Source organism: Protopterus annectens, chromosome 1.part2, assembly GCF_019279795.1.
Source record: "Protopterus annectens isolate FY-2018-M chromosome 1.part2, PAN1.0, whole genome shotgun sequence".
Lineage (NCBI taxonomy): Eukaryota > Metazoa > Chordata > Ceratodontiformes > Protopteridae > Protopterus > Protopterus annectens.
Genome location: NC_056727.1, coordinates 1,244,000,715 through 1,244,025,221, shown reverse-complemented (window position 1 = coordinate 1,244,025,221; position 24,507 = coordinate 1,244,000,715). Strand labels below are relative to the sequence as shown.

Here is a 24,507-nt window from a genome sequence, read left to right as displayed (position 1 = left end):
TACTCTACCCCACACCACCCATACCCTAACCACAGACACATCAGATTGTCTGGGGAGCACACCTGGATGACAAGTGCATTCAGGGCCACTGGAGCCAAAGTCAAATTCATCTGCACATAAACCAAAAAGAGATGCTAGCTGTGCAGCTTGCTGTAACAGCTTACAGTTCCCTACTCTCACCAGGACCCCTGCTAATAAAAACAGACAACACCACAGTTATGTGGTACATCAACAAGCAGGGGGGAATCAACTCGTATCCACTCTGCAGGCTAGCCATGGCCCTGTGGAGCACGGCCTTGGACATGCAGGTCCATCTGCAAGCTCGGTTCCTGCCAAGCAAATAAAACACACTGGTAGATGACTTAAGCAGAAATCTCCTAGACCCGCATAAGTGGCAATTAGAGCCCAGAACCTTCAGCCTTCTGATTCAGAAATGGGGGACCCCAGAGGTGGATCTCTTTGCCTCCTCCTGCAATAACCAGCGCAGCAAATTCTGTACCAGGACACCTCACAGCAGGGTCTGGAAAGTGGATGCCCTATCCTTCTAGTGGGTAAACCTCTCAATCTATCCATTTCCCCCTCTGCCCCTTCTCTCAAGAATATTGCTCAAGGTAAGACGGAACAGATCCAGGACAAAACAGATCCAGGACAATTCTGATTGCCTCGGAATGGCCACACCAGCACTGGTACCCACTCATGCCCAACTTGTCATCTGTGCCACCCTGGCACCTACCCCAGAGCCCCACCCTGCTGACTGGGGGGGGCAGATCTTGCATCCATAACTGCAAACCCTAAATCTTGCAGCCTGGCTTATTCCTTGAATTCTCTCCAAGTGACCAGCCTAAGCAAGCAGGTACTGGACTTGAAGCCAGAAGACCCAGTACAAGGAAATCCTATGCTGATAAATGCAAAAGGTATTGCTGCTGGATTCAGTTTAAAGGAAAGGACACAACTCTGCCCTCCCTACCTCTAATCCTGGATTACTTAGCAGATCTACTCCACAGAGGCCTATCCTTTTCCTCCATTAAGATCCATGCCTCTGCCATCTCGGCTCATTAAAACTGAGCTACCCCTGTTCTCTCACCCTCTCATCAAACCGTTCCTGAGAGGGGCAAACAATTTAAGGCCACCAAGGAGAGCACCCGCCCCTGCTTGGGACCTTAGCTTTGTACTGGAAAAGCTCACACTGTCCCCTTTTTGACTCTGCAGTGTCAGCAGAATCCTCGGTGGTGGTGCTGCGGTAGCGTTGTTGCCTCACATTAAGACGCTGTCCGGTTCGACTCTCAGCTAGAGCGTCTTCTGCATGGAGAAATGCGTGAATGGGCATACCTTCGTTGAAGGTTGTGTGTCAGGGCTGGCAACTCGGTACGTAAAAATCAACTGCCAATCATTAGCAGACCAGAGTTCCACTGTGGCGACCCCTAACTGGGAAAAGCCGAAAGACGCAACAGCAAGTGTTAGCAGAATTAAAATTAGTCTCTCGGAAAACAGCTTTGTTCCAGGCCATCACTTCAGCAAGAAGAGTGTCTGAGCTACAAGCACTTATGGCTATGGAACCCTTCATTATTTTTCATGCTAACAGGGTCTCCCTCAGGGCTAATCTTTCCTTTATGCCCAAAGTGGTGTCCAGTGTGGCTCTCAACCAATCTATCCATTTTCCAACCTTCTTCCCTAATCCTCAAAATAAAGGGGAAAGGATCCTGCACTCCTTGGACGTACACAGACAGCTCAGATTCTACCTGGATAGGACTAAGCCCTTCAGGAAATCTGACCAGTTGCTACTCAGTTTTGCAACAGGGGCAGTGGGCAAGGCCATTTCAAAACAGACAGTTTCCAAATGGATAGCACACTGTATCCATTTCTGCTGCAAACACCGTGAAAAACCAACCCCTCAGGGGGTCAGAACACATTTCAGTAGGGCAACTTCTTCCTCTTACAGCATTCCTTAGAGGAGTCCCTACCAGGAACATTCTGGAGGCTGCTACCTGGAGTTTTATACACACATTCACCAAGCATTACCACCTGCCTATATTTTCCAAATCCAGGGCGGGATTTGCATCTGCAGTCCTGCAGGGCATACCAGCCAGCCCAAACATTACTTGATGCCTCCACCCTTTCTACAGCTTTGGGAATCAACCCAAGTGTGATGACTGCAACAGTGAAACACGAAGAACATAGTACAGATGTCCTTCAAGGATGCATCTGCAGTCCTAACAAATGGGTTGTCCTGTCGTCAGGCAGCCCTTCGGTCGGCCGGATTCCAAAGTCTGGGTCTGGCCTCGGCTGGTGTCACACTTCACCCAACGTCATCTCTGCTGGTCTTCGGGTATAAAGGCATCAGCCGACGCCATTTTCCTCAGTCTTTCTTGCCGCGTGGCGCCCGAAGCAGAAGCTGTTCGCAAGTGCCGGTCGGTCAGATCCAGAGATTACTACTACGGAATACTACTCAAGACTTCTAAAAAGCTAAGTACCCCGTTGGGGACTCTTTCTTGCCTCAGCCGATGTCAGAAAAAGTGAATAACTGTTTAACTTGTGGGAAACAAATACCTCATAAAGATTTCCACTCTTACTGCTTACCTTGTTTAGGCCCAGACCACGACGTAGCAGCCTGTTTAGCCTGTGCTTCTTTCAACCGACGAACGCTTAGGCGTCGGTCAGAGTTTGCTGAACAGTTTTTCGGCTCAGATTTTGCGTACATTATGCCGTCGGATCCTCCGACTTCTCAAATTGTTAAGAAACGCAAAGAAAAAGACCGACACTCGCGGTCCGCGGTTTTGGCCGAAACCACGGTTAAGCAAACCACGAGTGTCTCGGTTTCGGCCGAAACCGAGCAAACGGGTCAATCTTCAGCCGAATCCATGACTACTACCGAGGCTCCTGCTACCATAGTTGAATCGGCCTCTGAAGTTTTACCTACTAATGTGGTTTCTCTAGAATTATCGGACACCATCCCTTTGGATGTCTCTACCCCAGCACGTGGTGCTGCAAGGCCTCCTGCAGCCATGTCTATAAAGGCCTTTGCCAGGGCTAAAGCAGCCAAAACTGCTAAGTCTGTACCTGTTAAGCCCCCCTCTCACAGGCCCAGTTCCAGTTCCCAAATGCTTACTCTGGCAGAGGATCTCATCTCTTTAATAAGGGATCCCAATCTCACCCAGACAGGGCCTCTCAACCTCCAGAAAAGAGACCTAGAGCAGATCCCCCTGAGCCAGTGTCCTCAGATGACTCTTCTGATGTTTCAGACAATACAGACCATCCAGAGGCTCCTTTTTCTACTTATGAAGATTCCGATGCTGAAGAATCTATTCCTTCTTCCTCTCCACCAGAGGAATTTTCCTTTGGGGAAACCTTACATGCCATGAGAGAGCATTTCCAATGGCAGGGACAAGATTTCTCAGATTCAAGAAAAAGGCTTAGGACCTTTCTACACTTACCGCAACATAGGCCCTTAGCTATACCTCCAGTTCTTCCTGTTGTGGATGATGCATTTAATGATGTTTGCACTGCTCCTGATACTTTACCTCCAGCCCCTGCCAAGCCCGATAGGTTTTAGAGGGTGCGGACACTCATCACCACCTATACAAGGCTCCTTGCAGATCCTGAGACTATGTCCCAGGGGCCTAAGGCAGTAGCTTCGACCTCAGCGAAAACCCTCTCCTTCTGAAAGGGAATCCAGGTCCTTAGAGAGATGGGGTAAAAAGTATACACCTCTGCTACTCTCTCAGCTAGAGCTTTGAACTGTCAGTTTCATATGATCCAATACCAAGAGTTTATGCTTGATCAGTTAACTAAGAAACTGTCCTCTGATGATTCCTTAGATAAGAAATATGTTTTAGAAATGGTGAATAACATTCAGCAGGTTAGTAACCATTCTTTAAAATGTGGCTATGATGCACTGGAGGCTTCATTTAGATCAGCCATGACTGGCACAGTTATAAGAAGGCATGCATGGTTGAAAGAACAGGTCTTGCCGGATCATGTTAAAGCAAAACTATTAGATGCTCCTATGGATAAGGTCAGTCTATTTGGTTCTCCTGCCCAGCAAGTAATGAAGAAAATGGAAGAGAAGGCAAAATCTGTACAAACAGTTAAAGATTTCTTACAGGTTCAGCCCCAAGGTTTAGCAGGAACTGGCCTTCCAAAAATTGGTCCTTTCCAGACTCCTCTAAATCTCAGAGAGGCAGGAATAGACGTTCCAGAGGCAGAAATCAATCCAGAGGAGGTGCCTACAGAGGACGCCAGTGGCAAGGCAATAACCAACGAGGCACAGACACAACCACTGCCACTACAACAGGATAAACACAGTGACTTGGCTCTGACACCGCCTTCCAGGGAACAAATAGCAGCACCCTTAGGCGGAAAGTTAGCCTTATTTTCAAAAAATTGGCACTATATCACAAGAGACAAGTGGATTTTGCAAACTATAGACCAAGGCTACAGGTTTCATTTCCACACCTTACCAGTAAAAGAGGAATGCCAAACCTACCACCAAATCAAAAACAGAAGCTCTAAAACAGATAGCTCAATTAACAAAGATGAGAGCTGTGGAAAGGGTGCCACCTACAGAACAGGGCAAAGGATTTTATTCCAGACTCTTCCTAGTACCAAGAAAAGAGAAAAGTTGGAGACCTATTCTCGACCTGTCCGCTTTAAACACATTCATCATTGTTCCAAAATTCAAAATGCTGACCCTACAGCAACTTCTTCCCATGCTGGGCAAGGAGTGTTGGCTGGTAACTCTAGATCTCAAGGAGGCATACCTGCACGTCCCCATACGACCAAATTGCAGAAGATACCTCAGATTTCTTGCAGGATCAGAGCATTATCAATTCTCAGCATTGCCCTTTGGCTTATCTACTGCGCCCAGAGTATTCACAAAATGCCTGGCATCAGTAATCGCTCATTGCAGGCTACAGGAATCCAAATTTATCCATACCTGGACGACTGCCTGATACAAGCGGACAACAAAAGCAAGCTGACACAAGACTTACAGAGAGTCATTTGCTTACTACAAGCCCTGGGATACACAGTCAATTTAAAAAAGTCAAGACTGATACCATCCCAAACAAGAACATTCTTGGGTGCAGAATTGGACACAGTAAAACAGATGGCATTCCTAACTGCAGAAAAACAAGAACATCTCCTCTTTACTTCTTGGCATTAACAAAGCAGAACAAACTAACAGCAAGGAAAGTACTGCAGGCCTTGGACTTCATGGCATCATGCATAATCCTAGTCCCCCATGCCAGACTGCATATGAGAAAGCTACAGTGGTACCTAAAGAATTTATGGTCTCAACACAGGCACAGCTTAGAAACCGAAATACCACTAATCCCATGCCTGAAACAAGAGTTCCTATGGTGGGCTCAAGCATGCCAGTCAAACCCAGGTTTGCCCTTCCACAACATTCAAGCAAGCCAAACCATCACAACGGACGCCTCAGACCTAGGTTGGGGGGCCCACATGCTGGACAAATGCATTCAAGGATTATGGACCCCAGATCAGCTGCACCTGCACATAAATCAAAAAGAAATGCTGGCAGTAAAACTAGCAATCCAGAATTTCAGACCATTCCTCAAAGAAGGCCAATTAATGATAAGGACAGACAACACCACAGTCATGTGGTACATCAACAAACAGGGAGGCACTCATTCATACCCCTATGTCGAATGGCTCTGGACCTATGGAATATGGCTCTGAGCTACAACATTCAGTTACAGGCAATATTTGTACCGGAAAAGAAAACATCCTAGCAGACATGTTAAGCAGAACTACCTCGGATGCTCACGAATGGATGCTACACCCGACATCTTCAAGGCCATCACAAAAATGGGGAATGCCACAAATAGACCTATTCGCATCCCCACTCAATCACCAGATCAAGAAATTCTGCACAAGGACATACCACCCACTGGCTTGGAAGGTGGACTCTCTATCCTTCAGTTGGAAAGACCTGACAGCATATGCATTTCCACCTCTTCCTTTGATGCACAAGGTACTACTGAAAATCAAAGAGGAACGTCCAAGGATAATTCTGATAGCTCCAAATTGGCCAAGACAACATTGGTATCCATTGCTGAGGAGCATGTCTCGGGAGGAACGTGGACACTACCCTGATTCCTTTGATGTTAACTCAGAGCGACTACAACATCATGCATCCAAACCTGAAAACTCTACAACTGACTGCCTGGAACATTACATAAGAGCAACGAACCCAGATTTATCCCAAAGGGTTAAAGACATTATCCTTGAGGCCCGCAGACCTTCAACAAGAAGGAACTATGCAGGAAAATGGAAAAGGTTTGTCATTTGGAGTTCTGAAAGAGGAAAAGATGTGTCAAAGATAGATATTGCCAACATCCTGGAGTATTTGGCACAGCTTCTCCATACAGGCCTGTCCTATTCCTCCATCAAGAAACATGCATCAGCTATTTCTGCAGAATACAGCTTCGATCCCCCTGTCTTCTCACACCCTCTACTCAGGCAGTTCCTCAGAGGAATCAAGAATGTAAAACCTCCTAGGAAACCACCATTACCAGCATGGGACTTGAACTTTGTGCTAGAAAAATTGACACTCCCTCCATTCGAACCAGCAGCAACAGCAGACCTTCAACACCTATCCTGGAAAACTGCTTTCCTACTGGAAATTACTTCAGCAAGGAGGGTTTCAGAACTACAGGCCTTAATGGCAGTACAACCCTTCCTAATCTTCCCTCAAGATAGAGGGTCCATGAGAACTAATCCTACATTTATGCCTAAGGTGGTATCCAGAGTGTCTCTAAACCAGGCAATCCACCTACCTACCTTCTTTCCCAATCCACAGAACAGGGGGGAAAGACTGCTGCATACCTTGGATGTACACAGACAGTTGCGCTACTACCTGGACAGAACCATGGCAATAGAAAAACTGACCAGCTTCTAGTAGCTTATGCAACAGGAAGGGAAGGAAAAGCAATTTCCAAACAGACACTCTCCAAGTGGATAGGAAATTGCATAAGATTCTGTTACTCCTACCATGGAAAGCAAATTCCACAGAACATAAGGCCTCATTCTACAAGGGCTACAGCCACTACCACAGCTTTCTTACGAGGAGTGGCTACCAAGGACATTATTGAGGCGGCTACTTGGACCTCCGTGCATACATTTGCCAAGCATTATAACTTACCTCTATACTCTAGATCCCGAGCAGGCTTTGCCACTGCTGTTTTGCAAGGGATCCTAACTACACCATAATTCTTCTTCCTCCTCCTCCCCTAGTTTGGCTATGGTATTCTACCCATTTGTTAGGACTGCAGATGCATCCTTGAAGGACATAGTACAGTTTTGTACCTACCATAAATGTAGATGTCCGAACAGGATAGCATCTGCAGTCAGGATTACCCACCTTCCTTCCCCTCTGTGGTACTCCTAGGGTATTTACCCTCCTAATAGCTAGCTGGGGGGGGATCTCTTATGGTGTATTTGTTTGTATATATGTACATACATGCTTATTTTTTGTTTGCCTTCTACTTTTTTGGAAACATTGGCATTTATCCAAAATTTAGCTTTCCAAGAGGGCAACTGGCATCTGGGGCAAGAAACACTGAGGAAAATGGCGTTGGCTGATGCCTTTATACCCGAAGACCAGCAGAGATGACATCGGGTGAAGTGCGACACCAGCCGAGGCCAGACCCAGACTTTGGAATCCGGCCGACCGAAGGGCTGCCTGACGACAGGACAACCTATTTGTTAGGACTGCAGATGCTATCCTGTTCGGACATCTACATTTATGGTAGGTACAAAACTGTACTTTGTGAACACTTACCATAAATGTAGATGTTTGAGTGTATTCACTGTTGCAGTCCTGGTTTCCCTCCCTCCAGCCCCCTTCTCTCTCTCTCTTCTCTTTCCTCTGCATATACTACTTACCCCTTACAGGGGTATTGGCATTGGTATTTACTTTTTAGTGGTGGAGATTTTTCCACCATAGCTTAGCTCCCTATTGGGGGGCTCCTGACATTTGGGGCAAGGAAAACTGATGTAATGGCGTCAGCTGCCTGTTTTTATACCCCTGACGACCTGACGTCAGACGTGGAGCGACAGCAACTGACGCAGAAATACTAAGTCTCTGGTATTTGGGCCGACTGAGGGCTACCTGCATGCAGATAACCCAAGTGTGATGACTGCAACAGTGAATACACTCGAACATCTACATTTATGGTAAGTGTATACAACTATACTTTATTCAGTGGCTGTGGAGTGTTTTGTATGTGTTGTTAAATATGTATTTTATTTGTCTCGAGATATACTAGGAGTGGGTCCACGACCCTGCTTATCAAACAGATTCCATACTTCAGTGAATCAGAAGCAGCAACTGACCGTGCTATGATTTAAACCTCCTTCATTTGATGAGTTGCATGTTAAAGTGTAGGTTGCAGCAGACCTTAGTGTGTGTTCTGACTCATTTCATGTTTATTGGCAGGTACTGGTGACAATATATGCAGATTATATTGCTCCTCTATTTGATAAGTTCACCCCTCTTCCTGATGGAGAGCTGAAGAATAACATAGAAGAAATGGCTCGGAGTATTGACTTCCCCTTGACAAAAATATATGTTGTGGAAGGTGAGAATACTGTTTTGAGCAAATTTATTGTTTGCATGTATGTATTCTTGATGCATTATGTATCTTGTAAGTAAGCAGCTTTTTCATTGCTTCTGAAGTATGACAGCATGGTAGGAATTTTAATGTACATGCATCAGGCTTACTTTTACAGCATGAAGGGGCAGCAGCAACATTAGTCTGACATTTGATCAGGTCATTAATTTGTCCCATGACCTTGAGAGAGGAAGATCTCTTTAGGTTCTGTTGACTTTTACTTTGTTATGGAGGACTTTGGATTGTTTTAACATATTGTCAAGATTTTTAGGAGTGTACTTCAGTGCACTGAGATAGCATATTGGAAACCATTTTATCTGAAATAGTTTAATTCATTTGGTCTTCAACTTGTGGGTATTGGATCTGTATCAGATCTGAGTCAGCAAATTCACTAGCATCTGTTCCGAGCTTCAAGCTCCTCCCCTTACCCGTAATGCACCTCCACTACCTTCCAACCTCCCGATCTCGTTAGCTGTGGTGTGCCTGAAGCATCATGATCTCCTGAGCTCCGAGTTAGAGAGTGAGTTTTTACTTATTAAGCAGCTTTCTTCTTAAATTTTTGAATGTTAGGTGTTTAGTGTAGGTTCCCTCTCCTCCTCCCCTCGCTGGTGCGTCGTGTGTTAGAAATTTACCTAGTAGTTTAGTGTTAGTTTGTTATTGTATTGCTCTCCCCCCCCCCTCAGTGTTCTGTGTGCCTTGAGTGTGTGGTGAGTGGGGAATAGGTATTTTTTTTCTCCTTTTTCCTTCTCTTGTGTGATTTTTTTTCTTGTGTAGTAACATGGCTGACCCCAAGCCTGTTTTCAAAAGCTGCATTGAGTGTGGCCATAAATTGTCTGCTGCAGATGGCCACACTCTTTGTGTTATGTGTTTGGGCATTGCCCATTTGAGCACTGACTGTACTATTTGCGCAGGTTTTAACCCGCGTGCTATTAAGGGCAGGAAGGCTAAGTTGGCCCTAATAAAAGGCTTTTACCCACTTCTGAGGTGGCTGCCTCGTCCACTGCTTCGGTCACAGTGGCTGCTGTGGCCGCCTCTCCTTCCTCTCTTACCTTTGCTTCTCCTCCCTCCCAGGCTGGGACTCAACCTCCCATTTCTAAGCATGTGGAAGTGGAGCGCAGAAGGAGCAGAGAGGAGGAGAGAGCACAAATCTGGCAATCACAAAGCAGAGAAATGCAAGAGGTGTACGGACCTTCCTTCTACTTCCGCCAAAAGACAGGCTAGGATCCGTGATTCCCCTCAGCTCTGATCTCAGAGATTTCTCCAGAGCTGGAGGAGACACGTCCTCCATCTAGGGCCTTGGTTCCTTGACCCACCAGGCCTGAGTCCGTGGCCTCGTCGAGATGCATGCGTAGCTTATTGGAAGTTGACATGGATAAAATGATGAGGAGGTTCATTTGTACTCAGATCCAGATAGAGGTCTTGCCAGCCCCCTCTCCCTCTGGAGGGGGGAGATCACTTCCTTTTTTCACACCAATTTCTCCTTCTCCGATCTGTCCACTGGGTTCGGAGTACTTGATCCGAGGATGGCCTTAGTCAAGGGGTCGGCGCTGACGGTACCCGTCTCCTCGATGCTGGCAGCTGCCTGGAGCATGTAGGATCTGACCAGTTTGTATCCAAGTGGCTGTCTGAACTAGAGCTTGGGTGTCAGATCCGAGGGAGCGGAACTTTTTTTGTCAGCTCTGGCGGTGTCTGGCCATGTTCCCTCCCTCGGAGCTCTGTCCACTTCAGGGCCAGCATCGATTCTCACATTTGATCCCAGGAGAGCGGCTTCCTTTAATAGTACCCCAGGAGGCTTGTTCTCCCTCAGCGTTCGACGTGGTAGAAAGGGTTCTCTCCACTGGATCGAGACAGTTGACTGTTTCCTCTGATTCCACCCCGACTCCCTCAGCTCTGTCTACGAATCCTATCATTTTACCTGAGGGACAGCCCATGCTTGTGGAGCCCCAGGCGGTTCCCCCTGAGGAACAAGTGGCTTGCGAGTTCCCCCCGGAGACGTACCTTGCAAGGACACAGATTTGGATGATGGGGAAGGTTCCCCCAGGTCACCTCCAGAGTCTGTCTTCTTTGGAGACATTATGGAAATCCTACACCAGCGGGGAGGTTGGTCTGCCCCCAAACCTTCTTCTGACGAGTTTGTGTTAATGGAGGCTTTTGACACGGGCCCATCTTCTTCCTGGGTGTCCCCTCCCACAGATCCCATAATGGACCTGGTCACCTCGCGGGCCTGGAAGGAGCCAGACGATGTGGAACCAATCCATGAACGTTCGGATAAGATCTTGAGTCCACCATCAGATAGACCAGCGTGGAACAAAGGCTCTCCCCTATAGATGCTGTGGTGGTAGCAGCAGCCACAAAAAAGGAACTGGCCCAAGAGAGTTCCTCTGTTCATCTCCCTGACGGATGATGGACCGCTTAGGGAAGTGGGTTTATGCATCAGCGATCTTTTGCATCAGGGCACTGAACTGCCTGGCCCAGGTCACGAGGCTCCAACGTGGCCTGGTCAAGGAACTGGCTGAGTCTCCCCCTAAGTCCATGTTGCAGGAGGACAGACACGTTCTCCATGAGTATGGCCACTTTAAAAGCCCTCTCCAATATGTCCATGCGACTCTTCTCACATGCTGCCGAAGGAGCGACTAGGGTGGCTGGGTCCGACGTGTCCATGAGGCACAATGCCTGTCTCAGACTGTCAGTTTTTGAAACCTTTCAAGGTGTCTTTTGCCAAGGCCCCTTATGATGGCTTTTCTCTTTTTGGTAAGACAGTCAAAGAGACTTTAGTCAAGAGTGAGAAGGATGGGAAGACACTGTCTGCCTTCGGGATAAGCTTCTCAATCCTCAAAGATCCTTTTCCCAGAATCAGAGAGGGCAAAAGAAGATGTGGTTCCGGAAGTCACAGTATTCCTGGGACACTTGGGGCTCTTCTTCCCCCAGAGGCAGAGAGGGACAGGATAGACACCGACCCAGAGGCAGAGGGAGTCAGAGGAAGTTTTGGGTCTCGAACCTTTCTTGGACAGGCCTGGACAGCACCACTGAGGTATTGCCCCGACTTCTCTACTCTCGGGGTAGTCAGAGTTCGATTGTCATTGCACCTGGCGGCATGGGAGTCTGTAACATCAGACCGCTAGGTGCTTCAGATCATATCCAGAGGATATTCTATCCCCTTTGTGGTTCCCCCCAAACCTACCAAGCACCTCCCGGACATACCACCCACGCAAAGGGAGGCAGCAGCACTGGAAATATCCAAGCTGTTAGAAAAATGAGCCATCGAACCCGTCCCCCCACATCAGTCCGGATTGGGTATCTACTCCAGGTTCTTTTTGGTGCCAAAGAAAATGGGGCCCATTCTGGACCTATCTACCCTGAACCTGTCAGTTGCCAAAGAAAAAAGTTCCGGATGGTCACGTTACAGACCAATGCCGTACCTGCAAGAGAGACTGGATATGCTTGTTAGACCTCCGGGATGCCTACTATCACATAAAGATGCACAGAAGCTCCAGGAGGTTCCTCAACTTCCGGCTAGGAGTCGATCATTACCGATTTCGAGCCCTACCCTTTGGTCTCACCACAGCCCCCAGGGTGTTCACCAAAGTGATGGCGGTAGTAGTGGCTCATCTGAGGCTTCAGGTTTATCCATACCTGGACGATTGGCTCCTCACTACTCCCACCAAGCGTCTACTTTCTCAAACCAGGGATTATTTCTTAAAGCTTCCTCTTCAATTGGGGATTACAGTCAACGCATCCAAATCACTTCTAAATCCTGTCCAGGTGATAGACTACACTGGGGCAAGGATAGAGCATTACAGTGCAAACTCTTTCTGACCATGGAGTGTGCAAAACCGGAGGATGCATATCTCTCTGATGTACCGTTCTCATGTTCCCTTGGCAGAATCAGTGCTGAGGGCCTTAGGTTCAATGGCAGTGACCATTATGCGTCTTCCATGCACCTGTCTACACATGCGAGTACTACAGTGGACACTAGCAGTACAATGGTCCCTGTTGGATCTTCCATTGTCGTTTTCGATAACACCTCATTTGAGTCTGCAGGTTGTCCCTTCTGTGGTGGATGTGCTTCCTGGACATCTTGGAGGGACGACCTTTTGTTCCAGCCCCTGTCCAAGCCACAGTGACCACGGATGCCTCCCGACTTGGGGGGGGCATTGTTTGGGCAGGGCAGTCCAAGGCCTGTGGTCTCCTGTCCTGACCAGTTTGCACACAAACTTTCTGGAGATGAGGGCGGTTCTTTTGGCATTGCAGGCCCTTCATGCCTTTCTTCCCCTGGGAACCATTGCAATTCAGTCAGACAACATGTCAGTGGTCTGGTATGTCTACAAACAGAGAGGGACCAGATCTTGCCCCCTTTGTCGCGAGGCCATGAGAGTGTGGGAATGGGCGATCTCCACCGGTCGCTTTCTCATAGCAACGCACATTCCGGGACGGTCCAACATTCTAGCAGACAGGTTAAGTCAGACTATTTTGATGCCTTACGAGTGGTCTCTGAATCATTCAGTAGCGGAGCAGATCTTTCTGGAGTGGGGTCAGCCTTGCTGCAATCTCTTCGCATCTCCTTCCAAATCGAAGTGCAGCAAGTTTTTCACTCTGAACCCCCTGCTGGGGGAGTCCCCCAGAGATGCTCTAGGCCATGCTTGGCCTCCTGGTCTTCTGTATGCTTACCCTCCAGTAGCTTTTATTCCAAGGTTTCTACAGAAAGCTTGCCGACTGGAGAGCAAAGTGATCCTCATTGCCCGATTTTGGCCTCGCCAGATATGTTTTCCCTTCCTTTGGTCTCATCTTCTGGCTCTGCCTTGGATCCCATTCAGGATCTTATTTCACACCCATCGGGGGTTCCTCATCCAAATCTGGACAGTTTGAAGCTCACGACCTAGCTGCTCTAGTTCCCGTGAGTGCTAGGACCCCTGGATTATCCTCTTCAGTCAGGTCTATTCTGGTGGCAGCTCATAAGTCTTCCAACATGAAGATTTACTGCAGCAAATGGAAACGTTTTTCCTTTTGGGCTTCTCAAAGGAGTTTAGATCCTTTCACGGCTCCTATTTCTGCCATTCTCTACTTCCTAGCCAATATTTTCCAACAAGGAGCAAGCTCTTCTACTATCAAAGTTCAGTTAGCTGTCATCTCTCATTTTCACATGGGTAAGAATTCTGCCTCCCTGGTCTTTTCCAGGCTGTGTAAAGCCTTTATCAAAGGTACTTTCCTGTTACGCCCTCCTGTCAAAACATCCAGGTCCTTCATGGGACCTTACTATGGTTCTTCAAGCGTTGGTTGCTCTGCCTTTTGGACCTGCTGCAGCCAGAGATCTTAAGTTCTTGTCTTGGAAAACAGCGTTCCTGGTAGCTATCACCTCTGCTAACATGGATGTTCTTCGTGTTTCACTTTTGCAGTCATCACATATGTGTTATCTGCCTGCAGGTAGCCCTCAGCCAGCCTGAATATCAGAGTCTTGGATTCCTGCATAGGATGCTGCCTCCTCTTCCATGACGTCGGGTCATCAGGGGTATAAAACATGCAGCCGATGCCTTTCTTGCCGTGCGGTGCCCGAAGCAGAAGCAGTTCGCAAGTGCCTGTCGGCTGACTCCTGAAATTTCCGTTTTCGAGTTTCAAAACCGAAGTCTTCAAAAAAAAGATAAGTACCCTGTTGGGGATCTTTTTTCGTGCTCCAACCGATGTCAGTAAAAGTTGACGATTGTCTTAACTGTGGAAAGCAAATACCTCATAAAGATTTTCATTCGTATTGCATTCCTTGCTTAGGCCCAGACCACGACGTCCCTCGCTGTCGATGTTTTGCCTTGTTCAACCCCCAAACTATTTGTCGTTGGGCTAGATTTGCAGCAAATTATTTTGTTACTCTGTATCAGTACTCCGAAATGGCTTTGTTAAGCCATCCGACTACCGATCTTCTGAAAAAACATAAAGATAAAAAGAGAGACAGACCGCATAGGTCCAGAACTGCAGACGACGCTTCTGTTAAGCTAGTTGCTAATCTGCCAGTACTCAGTGAGGCACTTGCAGCCCCTGATACCCGCTACCTCAGATTCGCAGGCCTCTACAGAGACCCATTTGGAGTCCAGTATGCCGCGAGATGCTTCTTTGACTATGGAACCTGCAGATGACCCTTGGATGGGTCCGGAGCCGCTGTGCAGGCACCGGCTTCTGAGGGTGTATTCAGGCCTACAAATTTGCATTTTAAACCAATGCCATCTTCTTCATCCAGGCCTAAAACTCGCACCACGCCTAGAAAACTGACGTCCAAACTGCATGCTCAGACCCGTATGCCTACAAAACAAATGCTTAGAATGGCTGAAGACCTTATTACCTTAATTAGGGGAAGACAGCCTTCCCCCTCTAAAAGACCTAGAACTGATTTTCCTTCTGATTCTTCAGATCCGGAATCTGATATTTCTGTTCCTTCTGATTACCAGGATTTGCCTTTATCTACCTATGAGGATTCTGATGCAGAGGATTCCATTCAGTCTGCTTCCCCTCCAGAAGATTTTTCTTTTGGTGAAACCTTGCACACTCTTAGGGAGCATTTCCGCTGGGAAAGCCAGGATTACTCTGACTCCAAAAAGAGGCTTAGGGAATTCTTACTCCTTCCTCAACAAAGGCCTTTAGCTGTCTCTCCTGTTCTTGACATTGTAGATGATGCTTTCTTGGAATCTAGCCTTTCCCCAAACGCTTTAACTCCAGCTCCCAGAAAACCTGACTTGTATTACAGAGTACCTGACTCATGTTCCTCTTCAAGAATCCTAAGGCAGATCCAGAGACCATTTCCCAAGGACCAAAAGGCATTAAGGCTACTGCTGCCAAAATTCCTACCCCTTCTGATAGAGATTCTAGAGCCTTGGACAGATGGGGTAAGAAGGTATATACTTCTGCTACTTTGGCCATTAGGGCTTTAAATTGCCAGGTTCATATGTTAAAGTATCAGCAGCATATTATGGGGCTACTTAAATAGAAAATTATGTTGATTCCTGACTGTGCTGAACACAAAGAATTACAGGATTTAATGCATTCTGCAGAACAAGTTGGTAAACATACTTTGCAATGTGGCTTTGACTCTTTAGAAGCATCTTGCAGGGCTGCTGTCACTGGGTCTGTACTTAGAAGGCATGCTTTCCTTAAGGAGCAAAACTTGCCAGATCATGTTAAAGCTAAATTACGGGATGGTCCCTTAAACCAAGACAGCCTTTTTGGCAACAAAGCAGAAGAAGTCCTCAAAAGGATGGAAGAAAAAGCTAAATCTATGCAAACTGTTAAAGATTTCCTACAAGTACAGCCACCCAGATTTAGTATGCATTGGTCTTCAAAGACTTGGTCCTTTCCAGTCTCTTTCAGGCCTTCTCAGTCCAAACCCAGGAACAGCAGACCACCTAGGTTACAGTCTCAGGCTATACACAGGCCTAAGCAGTGGGGGGCTCCCATTTCCAAAGCAGGGAGTAGTAAGCCACCCCCCGATGGAAAAATGACACAATGACTTAACCTTAACCCTTCCAAGCCCTGCGCAACTGCCTGCTCCCTTAGGAGGAAAGCTCGCCCTGCATGCAAAAAACTGGGAACTCATTACTCAGGACAAATGGATTTTGAATATAGTTTCCCAAGGATACAGATTCCACTTCCACACCCTACCAACCCCAAACGGTTGGACAGACCTACCCCCAAATCAGTGGGCGGAGGCCCAACAGCAGGTTCTCTCTCTTCTAAGTATCAGGGCTATTCAGCCTGTCCCAGCAGAACAAAGGGGATAATGTTTTTATTCAAGAATTTTCCTGGTGCCCAGAAAAGACCATTCCTGGCGTCCTATCCTGGACCTCTCTATTCTAAACACCGTTCTGGTAATCCCAAAATTCAAAATGCTAACACTTCAACAACTGCTTCCTATGCTAGGCAAAGATGCCTGGTTGGCAACCTTTGACTTAAAGGAAGCTTACCTGCACATTCCAATAAGGGAATCTTGCAGGAAATACATATGCTTCAGGGCAGGCTCCATGCACTCATTTCTCTGCACTTCCCTTTGGCTTATCTACTGCACCCAGGGTATTCACAATGTGTCTAGCTCCAGCCATTGCATTTTGCAGGCAGAGAAATATTCAGATATACCCATACTTGGACGATTGTCTGATTCAGGCAGAAAGCCAGGACTTGCTATTAAAATATCTGGCATTTGTAAAGAAACTTCTAACCCCACTGGGGTACACCATAAATGAAAAGAAATCTCACCTAGTATCCTGCCAGCAGATTGTATTCCTGGGAGCAAGCTTGAACACAACTTCCCAGATGGCTTTCCTCACTCCAGTGAAACAAGTTTATTTGACAACCTACTTCAAACTATTGGCCGCAAAGCCCGAGCTATCTGCAAGGAAAATTCTGCAAGCCCTGGGGTTCGTGGTCTCTTGCATTCTACTAATTCCATATGCAAGACTGCATATGAGGGAACTACAATGGTATCTAAAAAGCCTATGGTGTCAACATTTTCAGGACCTGGAATCAATGATTCCTATCATTCCTTGTATAAAGACAGGTGGGCAGAGGCCTGCTAGCACAACAAGGGGCTCCCTTTCACTCTACCCCCTGCCGCCCAAACTCTAACAACAGACCTATCAGACTGTGCATGGGAGGCTCACTTGGCAGGGCAGTGCATTCAGGGCAAATGGAACCCGAGACAGATGCACCTGCATATCAACCAAAAAGAAATGTTAGCTGTACAGAATTCCCTGACAGCCTTCAAAGACCGCATTTTTCCAGGACAACTATTGGTAAAGACAGACAACACCACAGTTATGTGGTGCATAAACAAGGAGGGGGAAACCCACTCGTACCCTCTCTGCAGACTAGCCATGGCTCTGTGAAACACAGCCATGAGCTACCAAGTGCACCTACAAGCTCAGTTCCTGCCAGGCAAGCTAAATTCACTGGCAGTTGACCTAAGCAGAAATCTCATGGACCCACACGAATGGAAACTGGAACCAAAAATGTTCAACCTCTTGAGGAACAAATGGGGGACTCCAGAGGAAGAACTGTTTGCCACCCCTCAGAACTACCAATTGGACAAATTCTGCACAAGGACTTCCCACAGTCAAGCTTGGAAAGTGGATGCCCTGTCCTTCACCTGGGAAAGCCTCTTGGTTTATGCCTTTCCCCCTCTGCCTCTCCTCTCGAAGGTTCTGCCAAAGATCCAACAGGGCAAGCCAAGGACAATACTAATTGCACCAGACTGGCCATACCAGCACTGGTACTGGTACCCCCTCTTGCGCAATATGACGCTGCTGGAGCCATGCAGTCTTGCAGGGCTTAATAGCTGGCCCTAATGCTCTCTAACTTCCTCCTCCCTTCCTTAGCTTTGGGAGTCAACCCAAATGTGATGATTGCAACAGTGAAGCACGAAGAACATAGTACAGTTGTGTACACTTACCATAAATGTAGATGTTCAAGTGTATTCACTGTTGCAGTCCTGGTTACCCTCCCTCCAGCCCCCTGACTTCTCTTGGCTCTACCTTTCCTTCTTGTTTGGTGTGTTTAAGTTTTCTGGTGTATTTGCTTTTTGAAGAAGGTGTACCATAACACATAATCGCTTCCCATTGTGGGGGCACCTGACATCTGGGGCAAGAAAAACTGTTGTAATGGTGTCGGTTGCATGTTTTATACACCTGATGTCATGGATGAAGAGACAGCATCCGACTCAGGAATCCAAGACTCTGGTATTCAGGCTGGCTGAGGGCTACCTGCAGGCAGATAACCCAAATGTTCTGACTGCAACAGTGAATACACTCGAACATCTATTTTTATGGTAAGTGTACACAACTGTCCTTTTCAGAACTGCAAGCTTTGTCCATTAAAGTTCCATATATGATTTTCCATAAAGATAGGGTTTCCCTTCGGACCAATCCGTCCTTTCTTCCCAAGGTTGCATCACAAGTTAACATCAATCAGACCATTAACTTACCAGTTTTCTTCCCAAATTTTGCTAACAAAATGGAATACGGACTCCACTTGTTGGATGTGCATAGACAGTTCCGATTTTATTTACACAGGACTAAAAACTTTCGTAAGTGTGTCCTTCTCTAAACCATTTTTGGGTAAACCTATCTCCAAGGTCACGATTGCTAGGTGGATTCCTTGTGCATCCTTCAGGTCTATAAGGATAAAGGTTTGTCTCTTCCGGGTCAGGTGAAAGCTCATTCCACTAGGTCATTGGCTACTTCTATGGCCTTCTGATCTAGACTCTCATTGGATATTTGTTCTACAGCTACTTGGTCTTCATCTCATACCTTTATTTCTCAATACAATTTGGATTTGACTTCTAGAAGGAGAGCATCCTTTGGTTCAACGACGCTCCGGAATATCCTTCCAGGAGGGCCACCCAGGAGTTTAGTAGCTGGGCACTCTGTCCCACAGGTTGAAGACTAAATGAAGTAAACTGCTTCAGATAAAGAAGTTATGTACTCACCATAACGTTCCATCTGAGTAGATGTCCTTCAAGGATGCATCTGCAGTCCTTACAAATGGGTTGTCCTGTCGTCAGGCAGCCCTTCGGTCGGCCGGATTCCAAAGTCTGGGTCCGGCTTCGGCTGGTGTCGCACTTCACCCGACGTCATTGCGGCAGTTTTCGGGTATAAAGGCATCAGCCGACACCATTTTCCTCAGTCTTTCTTGCCGCGTGGCGCCCGAAGCAGAAGCTGTTCGCAAGTGCCGGTCGGTCAGATCCAGAGATTACTTCTACCGAATACTACTTCGAAGACTTCTATAAAGCTAAGTACCCCGTTGGGGACTCTTTCTTGCCTCAGCCGATGTCAGAGAAAGTTAATAACTGTTTATCTTGTGGGAAACAAATACCTCATAAAGATTTCCACTCCTATTGTATACATTGTTTAGGCCCAGACCACGACGTAGCAGCTTGTCTAGCCTGTGCTTCTTTAACCGCGGACGCTGAGACGCTCGGACTTTGCTGAACAGATTTTCGGCTCGATTTTGCCTACATTATGCCGTCGGATCCTCCGACTACGCAAATAACTAAAAAAAGAAAGGACCGACACTTTGGCTGAAACCACGGCCAGGTTTCGAAACCGAGCAAGCGATTCTTTCTTCAGCCGACAACTTGCCTTCTACCGAGGCCTCTTCCATTCTGGTAGAAACGGCTTCTGAAATCCAGCCTTCTGTTGCGATTTCACAGGATTTATCAGACACCATTCCACTAGATATTTCTACTCCTGCACGTGGAGCTGCTAGGCCTCCTCCAGCTATGTCTATTAAGGCCTTTGCCAGGGCTAAAGCAGCCAAAACTTCCAAGCCAGTGCCTGCCAAGCCCCCCTCTCACAGGCCCAGCACCAGCTCCCATATGCTTTCTTTGGCACAGGATCTCATCACTTTAATCCGTGGATCCCAGCCTCATCCAGACAGGGCCTCTCTCCCTCCTCCAGAAAAGAGGCCTAGAGCAGAGCCCCTGAGCCAGTAGCCACAGATGATTCTTCTGATGATTCAGAACATTCTGAGCCTCCTGAGGCTTCTTATTCTCCTTACGAAGATTCCGATGCTGAGGAGTCCATCCCTTCAGCCTCTCCTCCTGAGGAATTTTCCTTTGGGGAAACCTTGCATGCTATGAGGGAACAATTCCAGTGGCAGGGCCAAGATTTCTCAGACTCAAGAAAAAGGCTTAGGACCTTTCTACACTTACCACAGCATAGGCCTTTAGCTATTCCTCCAGTTCTATCTGTTGTTGATGATGCATTTAATGATGCTTGCACTTCTCCTGATACTTTACCTCCGGCTCCTGCTAAACCAGATAGGTACTACAGGGTCCCGGACACTCATCACCACTTATATAAGGCCCTTTTGCAGATCCAGAGACTATCTCCCAGGGCCCTCAAGCTGTAGCAGCTACTTCTTCTAAAAACCCCGCCGCCTCTCAAAGGGATTCCAGGTCCTTAGAGAGATGGGGTAAAAAAGTTTACACCTCTGCTACTTTGTCAGCTAGAGCTTTGAATTGCCAATTCCATATGATTCAATATCAAGAGTTTATGCTTGACCAGTTGACTAAAAAGCTGTCCTCTGAAGAATCTTTAGATAAAAAGTATGTTCAAGAAATGTTACATAACATTCAGCAGGTTAGTAACCATTCTTTAAAATGTGGCTATGATGCACTGGAGGCTTCCTTTAGATCAGCCATGATGGGCACAGTTATCAGGAGGCATGCATGGTTGAAAGAACAGGCATTACCAGACCATATCAAATCTAAGCTTTTGGATGCACCTATGGACAAGGTCAATTTATTTGGTGCCCCCGCACAACAGGTTCTCAAAAAGATGGAAGAGAAAGCAAAATCTGTGCAAACCGTAAAGATTTCTTACAAGTTCAACCTCCAAGGTTTAGCAGGAATTGGCCCTCCAAGAATTGGTCCTTTCCGGAGTCCTCTAAGGCACAAAGAGGCAGGAATAGGCGCTCTAGAGGCAGAAACCAAACCAGAGGTGCCTACAGGGGTCGCCAGTGGCAGGGTAACAACCAACGAGGCACGGACACAGCCACCACCACTACAACAACTCAATCACAGTGACTTGGCTGTGACACCGCCTACCAGGGAACAACTAGAAGCACCCTTAGGCGGAAAGCTAACCTTATTTTCAAGAAACTGGCACTGCATTACAAGAGAAAAATGGATTTTGCAAACTATAGACCAAGGTTACAGGTTCCATTTCCATACTCTACCAGGAAAGAGAGGAATGCCAAACCTACCACCTACTCAAAGGGCAGAAGCTCTAAAACAAATATCTCAATTATTAAGAATGAGAGCTGTGGAAAAGGTACCATCTATGAAGCAAGGGAAGGGATTTTACTCCAGGCTCTTCCTGGTACCAAGAAAAGAAAACAAATGGAGGCCTATTCTAGATCTGTCGGCTCTAAACACATTCCTCATTGTTCCAAAATTCAAAATGCTGACTCTACAGCAGCTTCTTCCCATGCTGGGCAAGGAGTCTTGGCTGGTAACTCTAGATCTCAAGGAGGCATACCTGCACGTCCCCATAAGACCAATTTGCAGAAGATACCTCAGATTTCTTGCAGGATCAGAGTATTATCAATTCTCAGCATTGCCCTTTGGCTTATCTACTGCGCCCAGAATGTTCACGAAATGCCTGGCATCAGTAATCGCTCATTGCAGACTTCAGGGGATTCAAATCTATCCCTACCTGGACGACTGCCTGATACAAGCGGACAACAAAAACAAATTAACAGAAGACTTACAAAGAGTCATCTACCTGCTTCAAGCCCTGGGATACACAGTCAATTCAAAAAAGTCAAGGCTGATTCCATCCCAAATAATAACCTTTCTGGGTGCAGAACTGGACACATCCAAACAAATGGCATTTCTAACTGCAGAAAAGAAAGAACAACTTCCTCTCTACTTTTGGCATTAACAAAGCAGAGCCATCTAACTGCAAGAAAAGTGTTACAAGCTCTAGGCTTCATGGCATCCTGCATAATTCTGGTCCCTCATGGCAGGCTTCATATGAGAAAGCTACAGTGGTACCTAAAGAATTTGTGGTCTCAGCACAAGCACAGCCTGGAAACCAAAATTCCAATGATCCCATGCCTGAAACAAGAGTTCTTATGGTGGGCACAGGCCTGTCAATCAAACACAGGACTGCCCTTCAGCAAAAGTCATCCAAGACAAACTATCACGACAGATGCCTCAGACCTCGGTTGGGGGGCACACATGATGGACAAGTGCATTCAAGGCCTATGGACTCAAGACCAACTGCATCTGCACATAAATCTAAAAGAAATGATGGCAGTAAAATTGGCAATCCAGGCATTCAGACCTCTTCTCCACGAAGGCCAGCTGTTGATAAGGACAAACAACACCACAGTTATGTGGTACATCAACAAACAGGGAGGCACACACTCATACCCCCTATGCCGGCTGGCACTAGACCTATGGGGTGTGGCTCTGGGTTACAACCTTCAGTTACAGGCAATTTATGTTCCAGGGAAGGAAAACATTCTAGCAGACATATTAAGCAGAACTATAACAGATGCCCACGAATGGATGCTGCATCCGGACATCTTCAAAGCCATCACAAGAAAATGGGGATTGCCACAAATAGACTTGTTTGCATCCCCATACAATCACCAGTCGAAGAAATTCTGCACAAGGACTTACCACCCACTTGCTTGGAAGGTGGACTCCCTATCCTTCAGTTGGAAAAGCATGACAGCATACGCATTCCCACCACTTCCTTTGATGCACAAAGTGCTTCTCAAGATCAAAGAGGAACGTCCGAGGATCATTCTGATAGCCCCAGACTGGCCAAGACAACATTGGTACCCACTTCTGAGGAGCATGTCCAGGGAACAAATATGGAAACTACCACTGATCCCATTACTGCTGACACAGAACAACTACAACATTCTGCATCCAAGCCTAAAAACTCTGCAGCTAACTGCCTGGAACATTACATGACAGAAATTAGCACAAATTTATCCCAAAGGGTTAAGGACATAATCCTGGAGGCTCGTAGACCTTCAACAAGAAAGAATTATGCAGCAAAATGGGAAAGATATCTCATCTGGAGCGCTGCAAAAGGGCAAGATGTGACACTGGTGAACATAGCCAACATCCTGGAGTACTTGGCTGAGCTCTACCACACAGGCCTGTCCTATTCCTCCATCAAGATACATGCATCAGCTATTTCAGCACAATACAGCTTGGATCCTCCTGTCTTCTCGCATCCTCTGCTCAGACAGTTTCTGAGGGAATTAAAATGTAAAACCTTCCAGGAAACCTCCATCGACAGCATGGGACTAGAACTTTGTGTTAGAAAACTGACTCTGCCTCCTTTCGAGCCAGCAGCTACAGCAGACTTGCAATACTTATCCTGGAAGACTGCCTTCCTGCTGGCAATAACTTCAGCAAGAAGGGTCTCTGAACTACAAGCATTAATGGCAGTACAACCCTTCCTGATCTTCCATCAAGATAGAGTGTCCATGAGAACAAATCCTACATTTATGCCTAAGGTGGTATCCAGAGTCTCTTTAAATCAGGCTATCCACCTTCCTACATTCTTCCCCAATCCACAGAACAGGGGAGAAAAGCTTTTACATACCTTGGATGTACACAGGCAATTACGCTACTACCTGGACAGGACAAAAAACAATAGAAGAACTGACCAGCTTCTGGTAGCTTATGCAACAGGAAAAGAAGGAAAACCAATTTCTAAACAGACAATCTCCAAATGGATAGGAAATTGCATTAGATTTTGTTACTCCTACCATGGAAAGAAAACTCCAGAGAACATCAGGCCTCACTCCACAAGGGCCACAGCCACTACCACAGCTTTCTTACGAGGAGTGGCTACCAAGGACATTATAGAGGCTGCTACTTGGACCTCCGTGCATACATTTGCCAAGCATTATAACTTACCTCTATACTCTAGATCCCGTGCTGGCTTTGCCACTGCTGTTTTGCAAGGGATCCTGACTACACCATAATCTATTCTCATTTCCTCCTCCCTAGTTTAGCTATGGTATTCTACCCATTTGTAAGGACTGCAGATGCATCCTTGAAGGACATAGTACAGTTTTGTACCTACCATAAATGTAGATGTCCGAGAGGAATGCATCTGCAGTCAGGATTACCTCCTCCTTCCCTCTGAGGTACTCCTAGGGTACTTACCAATCTTCAGCTAGCTTGGGGGGGGATCTATTATGGTGTATTTGTTTGTATATATGTACATACATGTTTATTTTGTGTGTTTGCTTTCTATTATTTGGAAACTTTGGCATTTATCCAAATTTAGCCTACCAAGAGGGCACCTGGCATCTGGGGCAAGAAACACTGAGGAAAATGGCGTCGGCTGATGCCTTTATACCCGAA

At 46.8% G+C, this 24,507-nt stretch overlaps 1 protein-coding gene across 1 annotated transcript in view; it reads left to right on the top strand.

The window, feature by feature from the left end:
- Window positions 1-24,507, top strand: part of ZMPSTE24 (zinc metallopeptidase STE24) — an 842,432-nt gene that overhangs the window by 345,453 nt on the left and 472,472 nt on the right. The window contains exon 6 of the mRNA XM_044060120.1: window positions 8,459-8,600. Coding sequence (XP_043916055.1) covers window positions 8,459-8,600 — 142 coding nt within the window. The remainder of the gene's footprint in view (window positions 1-8,458; window positions 8,601-24,507) is intronic.